Source organism: Mus caroli, unplaced genomic scaffold, assembly GCF_978045245.1.
Source record: "Mus caroli unplaced genomic scaffold, Mus_caroli_1 scaffold_7, whole genome shotgun sequence".
NCBI lineage: Eukaryota > Metazoa > Chordata > Mammalia > Rodentia > Muridae > Mus > Mus caroli.
The window spans coordinates 140,632,195-140,654,917 of NW_028227262.1; the positions used below are offsets into that span (position 1 = coordinate 140,632,195).

The following is a 22,723-nucleotide window of genomic DNA, read 5'->3' on the forward strand; positions in this document are numbered from 1 at the left end:
TTTTTTTTTTAACAAACAAACAAACAACAAAAAAAACAGTCCTGAGCATTTGTGCCACACTGCTACTGCTAGAGAGAAGAGACTCAATCTCTCCTTCCCTACTAACAAGCCCAAGAAAATGTCTCCATTAATATCACGCAGAATTATACCTAAAGAAAGTTTTGCAGGTAGTTTCCAAGATTATGTAGGTGCCGGGCAGTGGTGGTGCACGCCTTTAATCCCAGCACTTGGGAGGCAGAGGCAGGTGTATTTCTGAGTTCGAAGCCAGCCTGGTCTACAGAGTGAGTTCCAGGACAGCCAGGGCTACACAGAGAAACCCTGTCTCAAAAAACAAACAAACAAAAAACCAACAACAACAACAAAACAAGATTATGTAGGCTTCAGAAATTCACTTACTCCAGTTGTCTACCTGTCTCCCCTGCTATTTACCCTACTGCTTTACCTCCCTGTGACCCAAGATCAAGCTATTGATTGGCAACTCACATGAGCATTCCTATGGAACCCCAAGAAAGGTGGCATTAAAAAAGGGAGGGCTGGCAGTGCGTACACGCGTTTCAGTGGCCCCATTCTTGGACACTCGGGTTCTTGCTATATTTGGACCCTGACTTGTATGCAGTGGCAGCAGTCATAATTGAATATTACCATTGCCAGCTGTTCTCTACCACAGTTTAATTTTTTAAAAAAGTATTTTCTTAAAATCTTGAATTGTACCTTTAATGCTTAAAACAAACAAATAAACCAAAAAGAGAAAAGGTCTAAAACAGGTGCATTATAACCCCTTGGTAGATAATTCTTTTGTGCACATAGCCTCTTTCAATATTATATGGATAATTGATTCCTGGCAAATCAGAGAATAAATGTTCTTATGTTTAGATTGTAAGTTTCACTGATTTCAGTGAGAAAACGTTTAAGTGTGCCTATGTACCAAAACTATGAAAAACAGTGTTAAAATCCAGATCACATTGAGGGCAACTATTATCAATCACATTTACGATTCTATCTTATGACTATCCAGTTACAGTCTGTATGACTGTGTACCAAAATGACCCCACAAAGAATCCATATATCACCTTAAGTTACTGTTCTCTTAAACCCCCTCTCTTTCTCTCTCTTCCTCAATCTCTCAGTCTCTGTCTCAATCTCTCTCTCCCTGTCTCTCTCTCTCTCTCTCTCTCTCTCTCTCTCTCTCTCTCTCTCACACACACACACACACACACACACACACACACACACACCAGTAAAAACAATCAAGAAAACAATGCAAATGCTTGAAAGTGTCTACCATAGACTACCAGACAGCAGTCTCCACTGATTTAATGAGGTGCGACCAGCTCGTTGGGAAGGTGGCCTCTTCCACAGTGGCATTGCTTTCACAGCTGCTTGCCAGCTACATGAAGTCACACCTTAATTCTCCTCAATGTGAAGGAGGCAGGAAAACCCCATAAAATCACTCTGAATGTGAAGTCTTAGTTGAGTGAACATGGTTTAGAGTATTCCAGAATGTTTTTTTTTAAGATTTATTTTAACTGTGTGTGTGTGTGTGTGTGTGTGTGCCTATGTATGTATGTGCACAGACAGGTGACTACAGAGGCCAGGGGAGGGTTCAGGCCAGGGGGAACTGAAGTTACAGGTAGTTGTGAGCCACTGACATGGGGCCTAAGAACCAAACTTGGTCTTCTGTGAGCTGTATTTGCTCTTAACTGGTAAGCCAACTTTCCAGTCCTGCTGAATATGTTTTTAGCACAAACAGCGCCACAGCAGATAGACTTTGTATGTTACAGTGAGTGGTAATAACTTAACAACTTGATGTTTTATTAAATAATGGTAATTGTTTAGATTTTCATTGTGTGAAATCCAGGATTCTGTTACCTGGGCAATGCTCTGATATACTTAGCCTGAGCCTCCTTGATTTTTTTGTTTTAAGGGTGGTGTGTGTGTGTGTGTGTATGTGTGTGTGTGTTATGTGGGGTCAGAAAATGACATCCAACACCCTATGAGCTGGAGTTACAGGCAGCACCCTGGGTGCTAAGGACAGAGTTCAGGTCTAGGCCCTCTAATATTCAACTTTCCCTACTAAGAATAAATATCTTGGTGTCGCCCTTTAGTTATTTTATTAACTATTCACACTGGGTAGATTTTCATAAGGGAAAAGGTGATTCAAGCCTGCATTGAAGGATGATCTTTCCAGTTAGGAAGAATAGCTTTCTTTGATCTAGACCTCTTTTCTTATACTCCAGTGAATGGACTCTCACCATTCTGATTTATATGGGGTGGTGGCAGAGATGAGGTTTTGTATATGCCTTTTTTAATTTTCAAACTTCATGTTATTGTAACTTTATGGTATCTGCATAATGTCCTGCATTCCAAGGGGTTGAGAGTAGTTTATTCACAGTATTCATCATCACCAAATGTAGGAAAGTGGACAAAATCTAAAGGAAGAGAAAAGGAGTCAGAATGTGAGCAGCATCCTCTGGGAGCCATCTGAGGACTGTTTATCTTCAAATAGACATCCGCCATGCTATAAACCTTCACACCAGTGATGCTTTGCATCTGCCACATGTTATGCTGGATGTAAAGCTCATATTAAATGAAAACTAAACTTATTTCAAGGCATAGAGACATGACTTTTTTTTTAGAAGACTTCTAACATCTAGGGAGGACAGTGTGGACAAGCTGCTATCATAGATGTGATCTACATTTAAAACAATACCTATAGGTGACAGGAAACCTGGGCAAAACAGGAAAAGATATTTCTTTTTCTTAGGATTTATTGCAGCATTTATAATTTCAGAGTACTGCAGACCTATAAGGCATTGGAGACACAAATGCAGCTACCAGAATCTCACTTCAGCTTACCTTACCAATACCGCTGTTCCCTTTGGCTCAGTAATTTTGCATGCAGATGGGATCTGAAATAATTTATCTTGTGTTGAATGTTTTCACCTTTGTTCTGAAACTTCATAGAGAATATGTTTTATGTGACTGGCGTGACAGTTTAGTGGCTCAGAGTGTGTATCAAGTTTGATTCTTACCACCAGGTGGCTCATAACCACCTATATCTCCAACTTCAGGGAATCGGACATCTTTTGCCTCCAAGAGCACCTACATTCACACACAGACACACACCACAACAGAGATAACTCAAAATAAAACCAAGTGCTTGAAAAAAGAATGTTTTCAAAATGTAAGCCATCTGACATTGCTTCGCTGGTTTCAAATATGGAAGGAGCAGTCTTTTGTAACCCAAATAAATATTTTATCTAAAGTTATGATATGCTTTTCTTTTTATACATATAAATGACAGTTTTTATGGCCAATAGTCATAATAATTTTACACTTGTACAGTATACATTCATTTTGGCGTGCTGTTTGTTTACTGGCAATGCTTGAGAAGGAACCCAGGTTTTTGCCAGTGCTCGGCAAATCCTGAACCACTGAGTTGAAGCTCTGACCCTCTCTTCCTCCCTCCCTCCCTTTCTTCCTTTTCTCTCTTTCCCTCTCTGTCTTTTAAGCCAGGATCTCAGGTAGCCTAGGTGTGCTGAGGACAACCTTGAACTTCTAACATGCCTGTCCTCTGCCTGGATTAAGCTGTATACCACCACCCCTGGTTTCTTGTATTTGTGACAATGGAATCATATAGCCTATCTGATAAAACTGATACACTGTAGACCCTCAGTAACTGTGGTTTTCTTCTTTCCCAACTCATTTAAGAAAAAGTCTATGCCTCAGTCTTGTTTCCATGAGAACAAATTGTAGGTTTTGATTGACATGTAATAAAAGTGGCCAGGTCAAGGATACCCCAAGTCATGCCTATCCCATTCCACCCTCCACACGGGGCCCAAAATTCAGCAACAGAAGAGACAGAGAGTAGCCAGGAATGGAAGCAGGAGTGGCCATGCTGTGACTATCCTTCACTGACACAGGCTTGTTGCAACTTCAAATAAATACTGTCCAGGCCTGAGGCAGCCCAGCAACACAAATGGAGTGCTTCCCAATGGTCCAGTTCACTAAAAATGAAAGGATCAGAATGTGGGCAATCTCTGGATGATCCCACCTTCACACACATTTTGATTAGTATCTGTCTCCTGACAAGACATGTGCGTTCTAGACAGTGGTCTAAGTTCATGGGTTTATGATGCGTGCAGAATGTCAGAATTTGGAACTGCTCTTTCCCTTTGTTTTATGATGATAGCTATGCCCTCTTGTACAGGTTGGCCTTGAGAAACCCTTTGTGCCGATTTCACCAAGAAGTAGAAACTTTTAGACATCGGGCCATCTCTGATACCTGGCTGACAGTGAACCGCATGGAGCAGTACAGGACAGAATATAGAGGGGCGTTGTTATGGATGAAGGACGTGTCTCAGGAACTTGATCCAGACCTCTACAAGCAAATGGAGAAGTTCAGGAAGGTAGGAAGTTTTCTGAGGGTTGTCAAAATGGCCACCTTGCTAGAAGGCAACCAAGTGTGATTTGAATCCCTCTGGTAAAGCAGACATAATTCAAAAGCACCAAGGATACAATTAACCATTGCTGACATTTTTTAAAAATGTGACAGAATAGCAATTAATGTGATATATAATTCTCTAAGGATAAGAGAGGAGACAGCTGGAAATTGCTGGGATTTTGTAGCTGGTTTTAATTGAAGTCAGATTTTCATATAATGCGCACTTTTTTTTATAAGGTTGTCACTTGTATATGTCTCTTCATGCATAACTAAAAATCCAGAGCACATACATCTAGAAAGTGAGACTAGGCTGTTTCACAAGTCTTTCTAATTGATGATTCATGTTGAAACCAGTAAAACAATAACAGTTCTTTTATGACATATTCAGAGGCTCTGGGATATAGTTGTGTGGTTAGCTAGAATGGTATTGACTCTACCTGCTATTGATCCCTTCAGAAATTTCTCTGAGCAACATTAGAGCAAAAGAAAGTGAATATTCTGTTTAATTTTCCCGAGGAATAATAGTCTTCAGTTCCTTAAAAAAGAAAAAAGAAAAATTACATTGTGTTAATGTAGCCAGTTGGAGCCTTTTGTCCACAGGAATCCAACCTACCACAGGGTGGCAGCCGTACACTGAACATGTGAACATGTGGCCTGATTCTGTAGTGGTTGTGTACAATCTTGGTAGTTCTTTGTTTGGGCAACTGAGTGTGTTTTAGGGCATGAAAGAAAAAAGGGGCCAAATGTTAGGCTTGGCATAATATTGTGTCAACTCCCTTAGTCACTTCAACTGATCCATTCATAATTAGAAATGTTGTTTAAAAGGCTTAGATTCCTTTTTAGGGACATCACTTTGGAACTATGAACCTGGAGCCCTGGCTGGTATGCAGAAGGTTGAGCCGGGAGTCAAGGAACAGACCAAAAGAGCTTCTCTTGTTCAAGACAGTGGTCACTGCTTCTTGACCTAGGTACTGGAGGAACAGAAATTCCTGTCGAAGTTTTCTCTTGGTTTGTAGTTCAGACTCCCTCCCTGTAAAGGGAACCAGCCTCATTTTCTCTCCTTTTTTTCTCCATGTCAGCATAAGCCTTCTCTGAAAGGCAGGCTGGCTGCCCAGGCAGAGGTGAGACTGTGAAGTTTATCTCATCTTCCAAGAGGATGTAATGGAACTCATTCATCCTTTGAAAGAGAAGAAAATCAGACGTCATGGTAGTAAACAAATCAAGTGTTTATGGTTCGGTAACTAGATGCTGGTGAGCCCAGGCTGTTTTGCAAGTTTTCTGACTTCGTAATTAGGCCAGTCATTTATTTTGTCATTAGTATTTTCTTTGGGGATTGAGGATAATGGGGGTGGAATTGATATTAGGAAAAAGAAAGAATGAGAGAGAGAGAGAAAAAAAAAAACCTGACTACAGAGCACATTGCTGAGGATGTTTTATTTATTTAGTGCAGCCTTGATGTTTACCATCATCAACACACATTTTTTTTTTCTTTTGTAGAAAGACCCATGGTAGGTAGCTAACCTGCGGTCAAACAAGGAAATGGAAGCCAGAATCTTTGAAATATAATTTCCCCACCAAGAGACAAAGGAAGTCAAACAGTATACCTAGAAGTGGCACAGGCAGTTCTGTAGTAACACCTGCTTGCGAGCCCTTTGTTCAGTGCAGAGTTTCTGGGTCCCTCCAGTGTGCCAGGACAAGAAAACAATTATTCTGGAAGGCCGAAGAATTTCGTGGGTGTTTGTGTTTATCTGGTTTTGTTTGGTGGGAGGTGGTTGCTAGCTGTTTAAGACTGAAACAGAAACCAAGTTCTTCGTCATTTGGTTTGAACATAGAAACATTTGCCATCATTTAATGTCATCAATCTCCATCCTGGAAAATATGGGTAGCTTTGGTTTTTATTTTGAATCCTTTACTGCGGAGTAGTAGCTGAAGCTGTGCCTGCCCCCTCATCCTGTGTGTGCTGGATTCAATTTAATAGCTGGATGTGGTGAACTTGGGCTTGGGGATAGAATATTTTTGAGAGAAGAGTGATCTTCAAGCGTAATTCTGGTTATTCTTGACTCGAGGAGAACAGGAAACTGCATTGGTTCTCTCCAGAGCCTAACCCCAGAGTCAGTCCTGTGCCCAGCCCCAAGTTGGCACTTCCATGGCAAGTCTTCCAGGCAGAGTCTAAGGGGCCAGAGGGCCTCTCCTTAGATCACTCACCATCCCCATTGCATGTAGGTGACCTTCTGGTGCCTTGGAAATCGGCATATGTGATTGCTCAGGTAAAAACAAAAAGCAGGACTGTGTGGTTTGCTGCTGCCTCTGGAATGCTCTAAAATGCAAGTTTTCGGTTCTGCTACAGTGTATTTGCAGGTTAACTCTAAGTTAGCTTTAGTGTCCTGTGCAGGTGAGATTCCATCTTAGAGTCTCTGTTTATCTCCCAGGAATGTGTTACCTAAGTCACTTGCCTCAAAGACTCAAGGTGTGTCTATTAAGGCATTATCTCCTCAGCTCTATCTCCTCCTCCACAGTTCAGCTGATAAAGCCAGGACTTTAAGTTTGGTTGACTTCACATATTCTAGAGGAGACAAAGTTCTAATTTTTACTCTCATGGTTATGACCCCCTCTTTGGAATTTTCAGAATGTGTCCATTCATTCATTTGCATATTCAACAAATGATATTGAAGCCCAGTTACATGCCGGTTAGCACAGAGGAGTGTAGCTCCTGTCTCGTGTGATCATTTGGGCATAAGACAAGTGAAGAGGAGGCAGTGTGTTGAATGGTCATCTGAGTTGAAATAGTACTATAAATAAAAAATCTAGACAGGGCATCCCAGATGAGGCTACACCCCTCCCCCCAACAAAAAGAAAGAATGAATAATAGTATGGTAGTTCATGTTTGTCAACTTGACGTCTAAAATCACCGAGGAGCTGGTCTCTGGGCTGAGCCTGAGAAGATAATGTTATCTTAATTACATTCATTGATGTGAGAAGACCCATCTTAATTGTAGACTGAACCATTGCATGGCTTGGGGCCTGGAGTGAATGAAAAAAAAGAGGGAGAGTTGAGAGAGCAGACGATTTTCTTCTGACTGTGAGAGCAATATGACCAGCTACTTCAAGCTCCTGCCGCCTTGATTTGCTGTTATGATAGGCTGTGCCTTGAACAATAAGCTAAAATAAACCCATCCGCCATTCAGTTGCTTTTGTCAACAGAAAAGAAACCAAGACAAATAGGAAGGACCTGGACAGAGGGGTGGGAAACAGCAGTGGTTAGCTGAGGAGTCAACGTGGGCAAAGGCCCGAGGTAGAAGCAATAGAACACCTAGAAGCAGCATCAAGTGATGTAAGCGTAGAGACAGAGGTGCCTAAGCAACGTGGCCTGAGAAACAAGCAAGACTAGAGAAGGAGATATAGATACACAGACACACATGCACATGCGCACATGAGTGTGCGCACACACACACACACACACACACACACATATTCTAGGCCTTCTAGGATCTGTGAGTGATATATGTTGGGATTCTTAGACCTGACCGACTCCATTCAAAAGTACCAAATAAACACACACATACAAATCTGTAAGGAGGGAGTGGAAAAAATGTTGAAAAGGGGATGGGTGTTACAAAATTTGTGTTCACAACTCAGTCAGATGTCAATGTTAGAACAGGGAGCAGAAGAGTAGAAACTAAATAAAACATGGCACTCCTGGGTCCTGGCAGGATGAAGACCAGAGAGAAACACACTGTTCTGACCTCTGGTAGACTCAGTAAAGCGTCACTTTGATTACAAAGCAGAATAAACATAAATGAAAGTCAAATTGGAAGGGAATTTTCACCTCCAACATTGGATTAATCCCCCCCCCCACCACCACCACCACCAGCATTTCCCAAATGTCTTGAAACTTTTTATACAGCACAGTCACAAGTGAGCAAGACAGAACTGGTGAATGAAAGTTTCACATTAAACAAAGCAAATGATCTGGCACTTTCTGAAGCCCAGGGGCTGGAGATGGCTCCGCACATCAACATTAGGAGTTGTGACTAAGTGTTCCTGTCAGGGAACTGAGGACTCAGAGATGAAAGCTTGCTCCTAGCCCTCTGCAAGAACCCTGCGAGTCATCAGCTCCTTGTCAAAATGACTCGGAGAAAAGAGATATATGGAGAGTCAGGGCTGCATGGAGCCACTCTCCAGGCTACCTAGTAGGAGCCCAAGGGTGGATTTATGTAGGTGGGGCTGCTTGTCCCTGTACTATAGGAGGCTCCTCCTCACATCATGGTTCACCCTAGTACCACGCGGTATTTTATGAGTGAGGTTAGTGTGTGATATATGTGCCCTTTGAAGGCAGAGTAAGAGGGTAGGATTTAAAAATAGAACCCAGCTTCTCGTAGCAGATTACATCAGCTGAAGCTGGGAGCCCAGCAGAGCCTCTGAAGTCTGTGCCCTTGAGAGCCTCTGTGGTCAATTAAGTGTCTTGTTTTTCTTGAACGTCAGAAATGGGATGGGAGGTAATTATTCTAAATGGAATAAAAGCTAGCCTAGGTGTAAGAAAATAGTTCTGAAGCCTCTAAAGAGATAGTATGGAAATGTATATGTGGGCATTTATAGGACTCAGCCTTTGTAGACAAGGGTGCAGGAACCACTGCCTTAACCTGAGCCATTTACTAAATAGTTTAATTAAATCCTGCAGCATTAGCTCAGTGTTTCATTACAGTAATTCAAAAGGATCTCTGAAAGGCATTCTGGGAACTGTGAGTGATACAGGGTGGGATTCTTAGACCTGTCTGTCTCCGTTAGAAATACCATTAGGTTGTAGAGCCCTGTTAATCCACTGGTCATGTCATCAAAGGACACAGTACACTAAGGCTTATTAACAAGCATGGGCAGTTTACTAGGTAGGACCTTCCTTAGAGCCACCGGTCAATAGTGACCCTGTGTCCCAGTGGTGACAGTCTGAGTCAAAGAGTTTGGTTTACAACTGATAAACAGCAGTATTGATAATAGATGTTTCATTTTTTTCCCCTGTGAACAAAGACTTGGGTTAATTAATTTGACAGTTTTATTAATTACTGCTGAAATCGTTGGTTCTTGTCAGAGGTCAGGCTCTTTTAGCAATTGAGGGCAGGTCCCTGGGGAGTCAAGCCTCTAAGTATTACAGGATTGCTCCACTCCCCTTTCTCCTTGCCCTGTGATAGAGGCCTTCAGTGGATGCCTTGCATCTCCACTCTGTGGATAAAACCAGTTTGTGCTTCCATTCAAAGCCCAAGTAGGTCTGAGCCCCACCAGCAACCAGGGTTGACTAAATAGGTAATCTTTTGTTTGGTCTGTACAGTGGGCCGATGTTAAGTAAGCAGAACTTAGCCTTCCTGGGCTTTTCTTTGTTCCTGTAAAAAAAGGGGGGGGGCACCTGACTCCATTGTCTCTTCTGCCTCTGCTCATTGTACAATTCTACATGTGGGTTGAGCCCTTTTATGAAGTGAGGTGAAAATTCTTTTTATAAAGTTAATACTCTTTTAAAATGTATCTGTTTCATAGTTTGTAGTGTTCATTGGTTCGTTTTGGTATGTGCCTGTGTTTGTTTTGCTTTAGATGTCTGACTGGAGCAGTTGTTATTTGCGGTCCCCCAAGCACAGTGAATCTTGCTGCCAAAATGCCACAGGAAAAGCCTAAATTTTCACATGGCACAACTTGGAAGGGAACTCATAATTACGGGCTGGCTTTCAACTCTGGCTCTCATAGGATGAGGCCTTAGGGCCTTGGTGTCTCTGTATTGATTTTTCTCCCTCCCTGCTTGAGGGCTACACTAAGACTAGACTAACACCCTCAGAAGAGATACCGCTGGCAGAGCTGGCGGCTGCTGCCCCTGACTGCAAACAGGAAGGAGTATAGAGCCTGTGTCCTAGAGTCAAGCTCCCCACACTGCCTACACCATCTGGGGACACTTAAGCCTAAGTCTCATTTTTGCATCTACTAAATGCAATCAGGCTTCCTCTGTGACATTATTTTTCTCTAGCTCATTAAGCTCTGAAATCGGTAAGCTCCCCCCATGAAGATGACGTACTGCCACTGGGGTGGGCGAGCACTTACCTGGAAAGCATATCTGCCTTCCTCCTCAAGGACATTCTCCTCTTGCTGAGTCCACTTACCTCCTTAGTTGGCTGGGGGAAAAAATCAGGTGATTTCATTCATAGCTCTTGGTCAGAGGAGTCTTTGGTGTTTGCAAGCCGATAATACCCATTGCATACAGATATTATTGCTTTTATTATTGCTGTTGTTGAGGAAGACTTCATCAGGGGTAGGAGGGTATTGATATATATACCTTTCTCCATGTGTTCTTTACTGCCTGTAGCTGATTTCACAATACTGTGGCAGAGTGGAGTGACCGCAACAGAGGCGATAGCACTCACTCTCTGACCCTCCACAACTTGCCAGCACTGCTTGTAGCCATGCATGACACCAGGAAGAACTTGATGATTTATTCACTTCTACTTGTGGGGAAAAAAAAAAAAACTCATGTATTTTACCTTCTAAGCCAGGTCTCTTTGAATGCAGCTCCTTTGGGCTGATACCTAGGGACTGGTAGCTCATATGGTAGCACTAGTTTCAATTTTCTGAGAGGACCTCCTGTGCTGTTGATGGTAAGAAGTTTCACATTAGGAAATTGGTTTGCTCCCTGTCTTCTGTTGTGCAATATTCAACTGTCCTTAAGACAACAGTTCAGCCGGGCAGTGGTGGCACACACCTTTAATCCCAGCACTTGGGAGGCAGAGGCAGGCGGATTTCTGAATTGGAGGCCAGCCTGGTCTACAGAGTGAGTTCCAGGACAGCCAGGGCTACAAAGACAAACCCTGCCTCACAAAACAAAACAAAGCAAAACAAAAACACCAAAAAAACAAAACAAAAGAACAAAAAACAAAACAAAACAAAACAAGACAATAGTTCATACAAATGCAGAGGTGTATCTGATTTTGACATGTGATGCTTTAAAACAGTGCAGGCTTTATCCCTTAAATTTCTAATTCCATACATGGCCATTCGGTGTCAGGATGAAACCTGAGAGCATTAGAGAAAGGACCAGAGAGATGCTCCCATAGTTCAGACTCAACTCCATAGTTTTTCTTTCCATTTTTTGAATAGTATTTTAACTATCATATATTCATTGTATATGATACTGAGTTTTATAAGAGCATTTTAGTATATAATGTGCTTTGAGTGCATCCTCCCCAAATCTCTCCCCTTTCTGCCCCCCTCCTTCCCATCTGTCCCCTTGTGATCCTACACAGTTCCACTTTTGTGCCATGTCATATATATTCACAATTGTATTTAGCTATAGAAAATGTAGAATCTTAAAACTAGAGAAAACACGACGTACACCTTTCTGAGGCTGTCTAGTTCATTTACACAGAGAGAGGGGCAGGGGGAGGGGCAGGGGGAGGGGGAGAGAGACTCTGCATATAACCAAAATGATGATGATTCATGATTCTGGTCTATTTCTGTGTCTGGGGCCTCAAGGACATTAAAGCAGGCAGGGAAAGCTGAGACTGTAAGGGAAATACAAACAGCTCATACTTGTCCCTCACCCAGAACAAAGGAAAGAAAACCACAAAGATAGGCAATGAAAGTTTTAATTCCGCATGCCCGCCGTGTTTTCTAGCTGCTTGCCTTCATTAGGCCAGTGCTTAGGAATTGTCTCAGTCACTGGCAGTACCAAGAGGCTTCTTTCCAAGGGCAGATGCGGTGGCCCCATATGTGCCTATGGAAGTGGAGGTGCAATGACAAGCCCGACTCTTCCATTTCACCTACTCATCATGGAATTGCCTGCTGCATATCCTGACCAATGGATAGTGCTATGAAAAGCGTTTCAGGAAGAAAACAGAATGAACGTCGTGTTGGACAGCATGGCACAGAGAAATAGATATGTAAGAATGTAATCTGGGCGCTGGGCGTTGGGATCGGGGTCCGGTGCGGAGAGCCTTTCGTCTCGGGAAACGGGTGCGGCCTGAAAGGGGGCCGCCCTCTCGCCCTTCACGCTGAACGCACGAGGCGCTAAACCTTATTCGTAGATGACCTGCTTCTGGGTCGGGGTTTCATAAGAAGCAGAGCAGCTCCCTCGCTGCGATCTATTGAAAGTCGGCCCTTGACACAAGGATTTGTTTTAAAAAGAAAAGAAAAGAAAAGAAAAGAAAAGAAAAGAAAAGAAAAGAGAAAAGAAAATACAAAAAAAAAGATTTAAAAAAATGTAATCTGGGAAGTGATGGCCATGCACATAACTTAGTTCTTTGACTGAAAAATGCCAAAGCCTTTGTTATCATTAGATATACAATAGCGTTAATACAGTGCACTTGGTATTATTATTATTACTTAGTAAACACACAGTGAAGTCTTCGTGCCTGACACTGTCCCAAGCTATTTGCTAGTATATACTTACTTAATCCTTGGTTAATGAACAAACCAAGAGATTGTTGTTATTATCGACATTGTGCCAGTGAGGAGACAGGCACACACAGGAACAAAACTAGTTAAGGCTGTACAGCTTGCCTCGGAATCCAGGCATCCTGGCTGCACACTGGTCGGCTTACAGAGCATCCCTCTCATGGTGCCTCAGGTTTCCATGGGTGAGCCCTCCTTCACTTTGGATATAACCCAAATATAACCCCATTTTAGAGACATGAAAATGGCCAGCCTTGTGGGGTTAAGAACCTGACTGTTCTCAAACAGTGTCCAGTCTCTTTATTTACGAAACAATAAATAGAAATCCAAGGGTACCATGGCTCCTAAGCCCCAAACCAGAAGGCTCATTCTCAGCATAAAATGCAGGGCAGGGTACTGAACTCAGTAGCCATGCTAAGCCGCGCTTTGCAGACTGTGGCTCCCCACACAGGATGACAGATTCCAGAGCATGATTCACAGGAGGCACTTAGCACATTGTAGTGCTTGTGCTTGGTGTGCGTTAACTGTTGTGTTCGTCACTGTGTTTATTACTGAGTCTCCAAGAGAAAAATCTGACATCCAGGGAAACACATGCTAAATAAACCCTCCTATGTAGGGGTCTGGCTGGAAGGGTCCACAGCCTTGAGTTGCCCCCTCATAGCAAACTAGAGGAAGGCTGCTTGATGTTATGGGCTGTCAGATAAGTTGCTGGATGAGTCTCTAGGTATGATGTCACCCCTGTGCCTTCTTCCATGACCCAGCTTCTTCCAACACAAGGCACAAGTGATGTTCAAAGTGGCTATGACAAAGTTTCTTCCTACCTGTCCCCTCACTGCCTGGAGATGCTGGGGTTCTTTGTCCATTTCATGTAAATGTTGCCTTTTGTTATAGTGTGAACAACAGCCCACCTCTCTTTTCTCAGGATCATTTGTTCTTCTTTGCTATAATCTATTTCCAAAGGCAGTGTCTTTGGGGAAAAAAAAAAAAAAAACTTCCAAACGCAGAGTCTTTGAAAAAAAAAAAAAAAAGGCAGTTGGATATAATTCTGACTTTATAAATGGATGGCCTAGGAAATTAAACAGTAGTGCCTGGGCCTTTTTTCCTTGACACACCTTCACAGCTTTCATATTATTTCTGTTTTTAGTTAGATTTCTTGGCAAGAAGGATTGAAATTTCAGCAAACAAATGCTTACAGTGTGTTTGCATCTTTAAAAGTTTGGGAATATTTTTGTACAAATGAGGTAAACATATTTACATACACACCCCAAAATGACAAGGCAGCTTAAGGACATTTCTGTCACATCCTGTTCTGTTTCATTTCTCAGCTCCTGGCAGCAAGGAGTCATTTGCCACTTGTAGGGGGTCTCCAGTTTCTAATTATCCTACATCTAAAGTATTTGTTGAATTGGTTTTCTCCTTTCGCCCATACTGCTGTTTCATGAGTAGCAGCTTCCTCAGTATGGACCTCTGTAAGGGACTGGCATCCTCCACGTAACACTAGCCCTCATTCTCTACCATGAGCTGGCTGTATTCCTGGGTCAAAGCTTCCTATGCCTCTTTCTCAGCCGCCTTGCATGTCCAGACTCTGCACCATGCACTGACTTACCACCATTGTTCCTTCATTCCTCTGGAGCGACACTCAGCCCCTGCCTGTTACCTGCACAGGTTAGGTATTCATGAAATATGAAGCCTTACTAGAAATGGTGCTCTTCTCCATATCCTTGAATACCCTGCCCAATACCGGAGCGCTCCCCTTCATTCTTCGGTCATTCCTGTAGAATTCTAAGCTGCCATTTGGAGCCACAGCACCCGAAGGAGCCTTTGCTGGCTTTGCTGTGTTCCCATTACACTCAGCATACACAGCCCTTCAAATGGGTGAGTTGGTAAATTCATGGGTTTAAGTTCCCTTGAAAACAGAAGCAAGAGAGTGTACATCTTGGAATCCCAATTGTATAATAAACAAATGCTGTGTGTGTGTGTGTTACTGAATGAAGTTTATCCCCACTATTGACTAAAAACAAAACTCTTGACAGAAAGACAACCAAGGAGTCATTGATCAGAAGGGATCTACACATAGCAACTCACAAAAGTTCTCTTATCTAAGTCTTATAAGAACATTTTGGTATGGATTGGACAACCAGTATTTTATAAAACTGAAAGAACTAATATGTTAGCTTAAAATAGATTTTTTTAAGGCCAACTTCCTTATGGAGAAGTATTGAATCTATGCATAGAATATTTGTCTAATTGTTTGAGGGAAAAGTTGCTTAATCGAGTTTCAAAGAGGACTCTGAACAAAAATGAATTATTTAATTGTGTGCTGGTCTGTGAAGAGTTTTCATTTTGCCAAACTATCTGGCTTTTCTTCCTAAGACATCTGGGTATTAGGTGGCCTCTGGGGCAAGCCCAGTTTCTAGAGTTTCATGGATGACAGTATACAAACCTCCAGACTGTATCGAGTTGGAACCATCAGATTCTAGGTTTAAAAAGAATGTTGTCATTTATTAAGCTCATTTTCAAACAGAGCATCTGTCAGTCCCTCAGCTGCTGGAAGGTTTTGGAGGAATTCATTACTTCTGTGTTTCCATCACATTGTGCTTTTGGCTACAACATCAGGGGTGTCTGGAGCTCATGGTAACTACCCCTCCCCACAGCCCCCAACCAGTCTGTTCCATTGGCCTGTGCCTCTTTTGGAAGCTCCTGAAGGAAGTGTCATCTTAGATTATAGATCATTGGAAAGTCACTATATTCCAGTAATATGATTTTCTCCTTACTGTCTTTGGCCTGCCTAGTTTCTCTCCAAGTCTGTCATAGCTATACATCTCACCCTCTTCTTGGTTACCAGCTCAGATGACAGCTAGCACTTTTATTTTCCATGATGAATTAGTTGCAGTTTTTACCATCTTCTAGAATTCCGTATAAATGAAGACAGTTGGCTCCTGATATGTTAACCTAGCATTTTTATGTTTAAAACTGTTATGTTTTGGGGAATCTATCACATACTATTTACTTTTATTTTTTAATGATAATCTATTTTGATACTTGAAATAGAATGTGGGTTTTATTTAATCTCAAACAGGAAGAATAAATCCACTGTGCCCTCAGTCCCAATAGCTTTACATAACTGTAAGTTGCTTCTATTCAAGTCAAAAAGAGTTTTCTCTGAATCCATTCTTTTCCACAGAACTTCGAGTAGTAGTAGAAATAACATGTAATGTATATAGATTGTCATTCTTGTGTCCAACTGGGTTTATAAATGACTAGTGAGAGTCACTATTCCAGAAAGATTACAGCAAAATTGCTGTTTAAAAAAAAAGGAAAAAAACCCATGATTTTCTCTGTCATAGAGGACTGATAAACAGTTTTAAATTGTACTTTCTAAAATGATTGAATTGTTATCTGTTAATTCTCAGAAAAGCTTCCCCAGTGAGATTTATGCAGGAAGCACCAGCCCTGATGTGGGGTTAGGAGGTTCTGCAGGTCTCTCTGATAGTAACATTCACACTCATTGTATGTCTGGAGTCCTATATCTGTCCATACACTCTCATTTAATCTGTCAGAAGAGCGACTGAATAGAAAACTGGTATTTTTCATTCTGAAGATTAGGATTTCTTTAAAAACATTCTGGATTATTGCTTGGTTCTTAGGGAGTTAGAATAGTCTCTGTCTAGCAGGGAAACTAGGCTCAGACGACTGATTTATATCTTGATCAGTGCTTTTGAGCATATTTTTTTAGAAGTTCCAGGTATAATAAAATTATCACAGCTGTCAAATTCTGCCTCACCTTCAACCTGATCATTAAGCAAGATGAGTAGAAGACACTGATAGGAACCTCCAAATCTAAATGGCCACAAATGTCATGTGGTATTGAGCAGCCCTAAAAGAAATGGGCCCTTTGAGCTCTTCATCATATCTTTGAACGGAAATTTCCATGTTCATTAATTGAGCTATGTTATTCCCATCCTGTGAAATATGACTTTAGGAATTGGTAACACTTCACAGTTGATTGGCTCTGTTTATTCAACCACCGTTCTGTCTCTCCATCCATCTTTTCAAATTCTCACCCCAGCTGTGATTGTGAGACAACCATTGTCACTTAGACACTGGCTCCTGACTGGTGTCTGCTGACATTGAAATAAGGGATATTTCTCAAGACAGATGAATTGCATAAAGAGATTTAAGGATGCTTTGGTCTTTCTTTTTTTTTTATTTACGATGAAATATTTTTAATACAGTACATTCTGATCATGGTCTCTCCTCCCTCGCCTTCACCCTCTCCCAACTCTCCACCCACCCAAATCCAGGCACCCCCTTTTTTCTATCTCACTAGGATAAAACCAGACATCTAAATAATAATAATTAGGTGAAATAAAAACAAACCAGAAAAGGACCAAACAAACAAAAAAACAGAACCAAAGAAAAAGCCCATGAAACACTTCCATGGTGGAGACACCACGTTCCCACACAAAGAAATTCCATTAAAAATGCAAAATTAGAAACCATAATAGATCCTCAAAAGACTTAGGAAGGGGTACGGGAAAGTCTTGACAAAGCACTGTGAGACAAAGAGCCTCCAAAAATCCTTTGAGTTCGTTTTGTGTTGGCCATCCACTGCTGAGCACGGGGCCTGGTCTCGAGAGTGGTTTGGTTATGCAGGTCGACTTCCTTGGAGAAAACCAATTATTCATTTGTGAGAAGCTATCAACTGGAGATAGCCCTGGGTTAGGGATGTGGGCCCATGCCCCCTTTGCCTCAGTGCTGAGACCCCATTGAGCCTAGACCTGTGAAGGCCATGCAACCACTGCCATAAATCTCTGTGAGTTCATATATGCATCTGTCCTGCTGTGTTTAGGAGGCCTTGTTGCCTTGGTATCTTCAGTCCTCTCTGGCTCTTAAAATCTTTCTGCTTCCTTTTCTGAAAGGTTAACTGAGCCTAGAGGGGAGGGAATTAACAGAGACATCCTATTTAGTACTGAGTATTCCAAGTTCGTTACTCTCTGCACACTGTCCAGTTGTAGGTCTCTGTATTCATTCCCATCTACTGCAGAAAGAGGCAGTGATGGCTGGTGAGACACTGATTTGTGGAGATGGCACAATATCAGTAGGAGTCATTTTATTGCTGTGTTCTTTTTAGCAAAACAGTAGTAGTTTGTTTTGGTTTTCCCTTAGGCTTCTGACTTATTTAGTCTCAAGTTCTTGGCCACCTAAAGAGTATCAGGGATAGCTCTCTCATACAGTAGGCCTTAAATCCAGTCAGATACTGGTTGGTTGCTCCTACAAGCTCTCCAACAGTGTAGATCAAAGAGTTCACAGCTGGGTTGGTGTTTGGCTTTCTCCTCTGGTAAAATGCAGAGTACCTTCAGTACTGTGAACACTATTCAGTAGGAATGAAGGTTCCACACAGGCCCCAGCTCTCCTTGTCCTTGTTCATTGAGTTGTGTAGGTGTTGTCTTCTGCAGTAGAAGTTTACTATCTGTTTGTGGAGAGCAACCAATAGTCTTGACTGGGTCATTTGGGGGTTCCCATGGGGTCCCTTTGGCCAACAAATTGATTAGCGATAACCCATTCCCAGAACAGGAGGCTTCATTTGGATGGATCACCCTAGGAAAAGGAAAGAGAAGAGATATGGGTGGATGGAGGGGGGGGAGCTAGAATGTGAGGATCAACGGGGGGAAGAAGGGGCTCGGGGAAGGTGTATGGGGAAGAATAGCTAAAACAAAGGGCCATTGTGAGAGATCATATAGTCAGATGGATCGTACCTGTGCAGCTTCTACCAAAAGCATCAGCTTCCTAAAATATAAGACATATGAAGGTGATCTAAATGGAATTGCTGAATAACAGAGGAAACAGAGTCCCAGCTAGGAGTCTTTAGTCACCCAGCACTTTGTTGGTTTTAATAAACTTTGTCTTCAACTCTAAGGATAGAACCCTGTCACACTTAACACCTAGAGCACCTTATGAGTATTTATTTATTCTTTGAGAAGATCCAGGACAAACATCTTGGAAAATAATATTTCATATATCAGCAGGAAGAAACATAGGTGATAGGCCTATAGATTGAGTGTAAAATAATGAAGACAAATTCTCAAACAGGGAAACTGAAGAGAAGCTAGAAGAGAAAAATATTTTTTACTCGAATATTTAAATAGTGAGTATTTTTATTCAAAGTCTTGTCCCATTTAATTTTCCCCATTTTAAATGCAAGAGGGACACATACAGGAATAGCTCCTAGGCCAGATGCTTGCAGGGCTGGAATCAGGTTGGGAATGATATGAGAAGAGCAGATATAAAAACAAGGCTAAGCTGACGGTTCACAATATGCCTTCTAACTTTTGTGCCATGTGTTAGCCATTAAAGCAATTTATATGAAAAATAATGAGAATTAATGAGATTAAAGAACAGATAAGATTTAATAAAAGAGAAAATAACAGAATCTCTATTTAGTGGCATAAAATCGGGAATTGTTTATTTTGTTTTGTTATTAATAACAATAAGGGAAGAGAAAAGTCAGGCTGTGGGGGCAGAGAACCTGAGTCGCATGGTGATGTCATGTGGACAGCTGGAGGAGGTGGGGGATGAGGTCATTTTTGAAAGCCATCAGCAGGGAGAGCCATGTGAGGAGGTTAAGTCACTTGGGAATGAAAGGATCAAAAAAAAAAAAAAAAAAAATCAGCCAGTGCCCACAGGGCACTCTGTGAAACTGGCAAAGATGGTGGGAACCAATCTTCTGAAAGCTTTCTCTGTTCTAGGAGGACCTCGATAATCAAACCGAAACAGGGGAAAGGTGAGAAAGTAAAGAGAGGATGTTCCCCATATCGCCCCAGTTTTATCCTAGAATAAACATGCTCTGTGTTTCGTACCAGTGAAAACACAGAGACAGCCTTACTCAGGAAAGAACCAGAGTGTCAGGATTGGGCAGTGTGCAGCAAGGGAGCCTCCATCTTCTCATCTTCCCAGCAGCTTTGGAAAGTCTTTGTTACAGGATCTCTCTCTCTCTCTCTCTCTCTCTCTCTCTCTCTCTCTCTCGCTCGCTCGCTCGCTCGCTCGCTCTCCTCTGTGTGTGTTCACATGTTTGGGTACACATACCTGTGCATGCATGCAGAGGCTCATAGTTAATGTCGATCGTCTTTCTCCATTGTTTTCCACCTTATCGATTGAACCAAAGTCTTTCTGGGGATGCCAGGCTCACCCGTTTGGCTAGTCTGGCTGGCCAGCTTGCTCTGTGGAGTCCATCTCTGCCCCCTCCCTCAACTGCTATGCCTGGGATTAGCAGCAGGCCACCACAACCACCCAGCTTCCATGGGTTCTGGGTCTCTGAACTCAGGTGTCTGAGCTTGCAGGTTCTGCCCACTGGACCGTCTTGCCAGCCTCTGCTCTATTTTCTAGCTTCCACAGTTCTCTCCTTTTTCATATGGAGTCTTCCAGATCTTATATTCTAAACCCAGGGTATGTGTACACTTGTGAACCCTAATTTTGTCCTTAACATTTGTCTACTGCCACAAATTCAGCCTTGGCTGTACTTGGCTTCACAGTGTTCTTTTTTTTCCCCCTAGGTTAAAATTTAAGATTCTCATTAATTTCTCTTCATGCTCAAGTTTAAAAGAAATTGAAATATATAATATATGGATTCTAAACCAGGCATCTTTCCACATGCATGTCACAGGCTTTCCTCCATCTGACGATGTGTATGTGTCAGCATAAGGCCCAAGAGAAGGCATAGGACATGTCTCCTACCACCAGGGTTTCCTAAGACTGCGGAGAAAACTTAGGATTCACTAGGATTTTATCCTGGCCACTGCAAACCGTTTCACAGGAAGACACGAGAGCATCTCTAACTTTAAAGATTCCCACATCTTCTTCATCCATGCTGCTCATGGCAGCATCCTGAACCTGCTCCCTAAATCCTGCCAGGAAAAGCCAATGGTCAGTGTACTGAAGCTCTGTCAGCTGAAGTTTTATTGGTACTTATTATCTAGGCCTCCGTCTGTTTTTAATTCTCTGTAGAAAGAACTATCTTTGCTCTTTTTCTTCTTTCCTTTTTAAAAACAAGTCTTCTCTTCAAAAATTAAAGGGCTGGCTAACAGTTGTGACATGAAGCCAGACCAAGAGTGGGCTTCCCAGGCCAGGCGCCCTCTTCTTTGCCCTTGGTGTATTATTAGCTTTTAGGTTCAACATCTTGGATTGCTTAAGGACTTCTCCCCTGTGTCTCCCTCTTTGCCCCTGTTCTTTAATTTCAGCTAGTAAATCATGAAAGTAAAGCAGGCATGAAGAAATTTATGTGAGGCAAGTGTTTTAAAAAATAAAGTGAAGAATTCGATACACCTTTTCACATCCTTCAAACTAGAAGATAAGAATAGCATCGGGAGATGATGTTAAACATAGATTGTTCATTTTTTTAAATTTAAAGATGCATCTTTTTCATAGCACAAAAGCACAGTCGATATTTAAACTCCACAATGAATAATATGATAGGTTTATGTAAGATAATTAGCATATTTGAGTTTTTTCCCAGCCTGGAGTTTTTCTTTAGCATTCTGTCTTATAGATAGATATAACAACCATTTAAATATGTACATAGTACAGAATATTTCTAGTTAAATATTTGTAAAATGCTCTCACAAGTTTAGCATGCTGTTTCATATTCATTACTTCATCAAGGCTGCATGGAAGTCAAGTGAGGATGTGGTTTGTCTGTTTCAAAGGCAAGGCCACTAGGGCCACAGGAGTCTGACTTGTCCATAGTCACAGGGCCACACTAGACCTCCAGCCCAGATGTTGAACACCAAAGCCAATAATCTTTCTACCCTTTTCCCCTCAATTTCTTCATGATCCGTATAGTTTGTCTGTGTGTATAGTAGTAGTTCTCTGTGAAAGACAATGTCCCTGAGGTAGAAGGGCACCTTTCTTTATGTTACAGTAGTAGCCATTGCCTTCCATGCATTGTGCTCTCTGGCCTCTGTATCACAGACTCCATGAGCTGATTTTACTAGCACACTTAAGGAATCTTTGGATATTTTCCCGTGAAGGCATTTGTCAGTCTTGGTATCTTCTGAACATCCACATGTCTCTGTTGAGCATTTAGCCCTCTCTTTTACCTTGTCCCACAAATGTCCTTTTGAGGTCAAACTTCTTTGAGAGCTGGAAAGGAGGTCAAAGACTTATAGATAGAAAAATAGATGTCACCAAGGCATGCTACTGAGCCCCAGATCCTGTGCACGCTGGCTATGGCAGACCCAAGGTCAAACTTCTTCTGAAAGATTTTCACTGTTTAAAGTCACAGGAGCCCCACAACACAGTCACTGGAGGAGCAGCTGACTAGTAACCTTACTCTTCGGCTGATGCTGAGTTACCCTCTGCTCCGCCCGCTGAGTTTATCAGTCCCCTGAGGAACAGGTTGGATATGGAGAATCCTGGGTATCGCCTAAGGATTTTGACTCAAGAGACTTAGGCAGGAACCCAGAGATTCCCTGAATGACTCCATCCGTTACACTTTGAAACAGTTTTCCCAGGAAAACATGATGAGACAGCTAATGGCTGATTTAACAAAAAAGTTATAGTCTGCTTAAAGGACCCAAAGTTTCTCTCTTACAACTTATTTTTGTTAAGTAAATATGACTTACATGCAAAAAAAAGGTCAGTTAAATGACTTAACTTCCTAAAAATAGAAGCCTATCACCAGTGTTCTGTTTAGTATTCACTGTTACATTAGCCCCAGAACCTGGAAAGTTACATTCCATATGTACTCAAATATTGTATGTTAATAGTATTAATCATGTTAAATGAAGTTTTATTCTTTTAACTATTTTTCACCAACCCAGTATTTACCACATTCGCTCAGAAAACTACAAGATGTAGAACAAA

At 41.9% G+C, this 22,723-nt stretch overlaps 1 protein-coding gene across 2 annotated transcripts in view; it reads left to right on the forward strand.

Annotated features, from left to right (window-relative positions):
- Ica1 (islet cell autoantigen 1) overlaps positions 1-22,723 on the forward strand; it is a 136,941-nt gene that overhangs the window by 36,414 nt on the left and 77,804 nt on the right. For both annotated transcript variants that reach the window (XM_021164673.3, XM_021164674.2), the window contains exon 6: positions 4,211-4,409. In XM_021164673.3, coding sequence (XP_021020332.1) covers positions 4,211-4,409 — 199 coding nt within the window. The remainder of the gene's footprint in view (positions 1-4,210; positions 4,410-22,723) is intronic.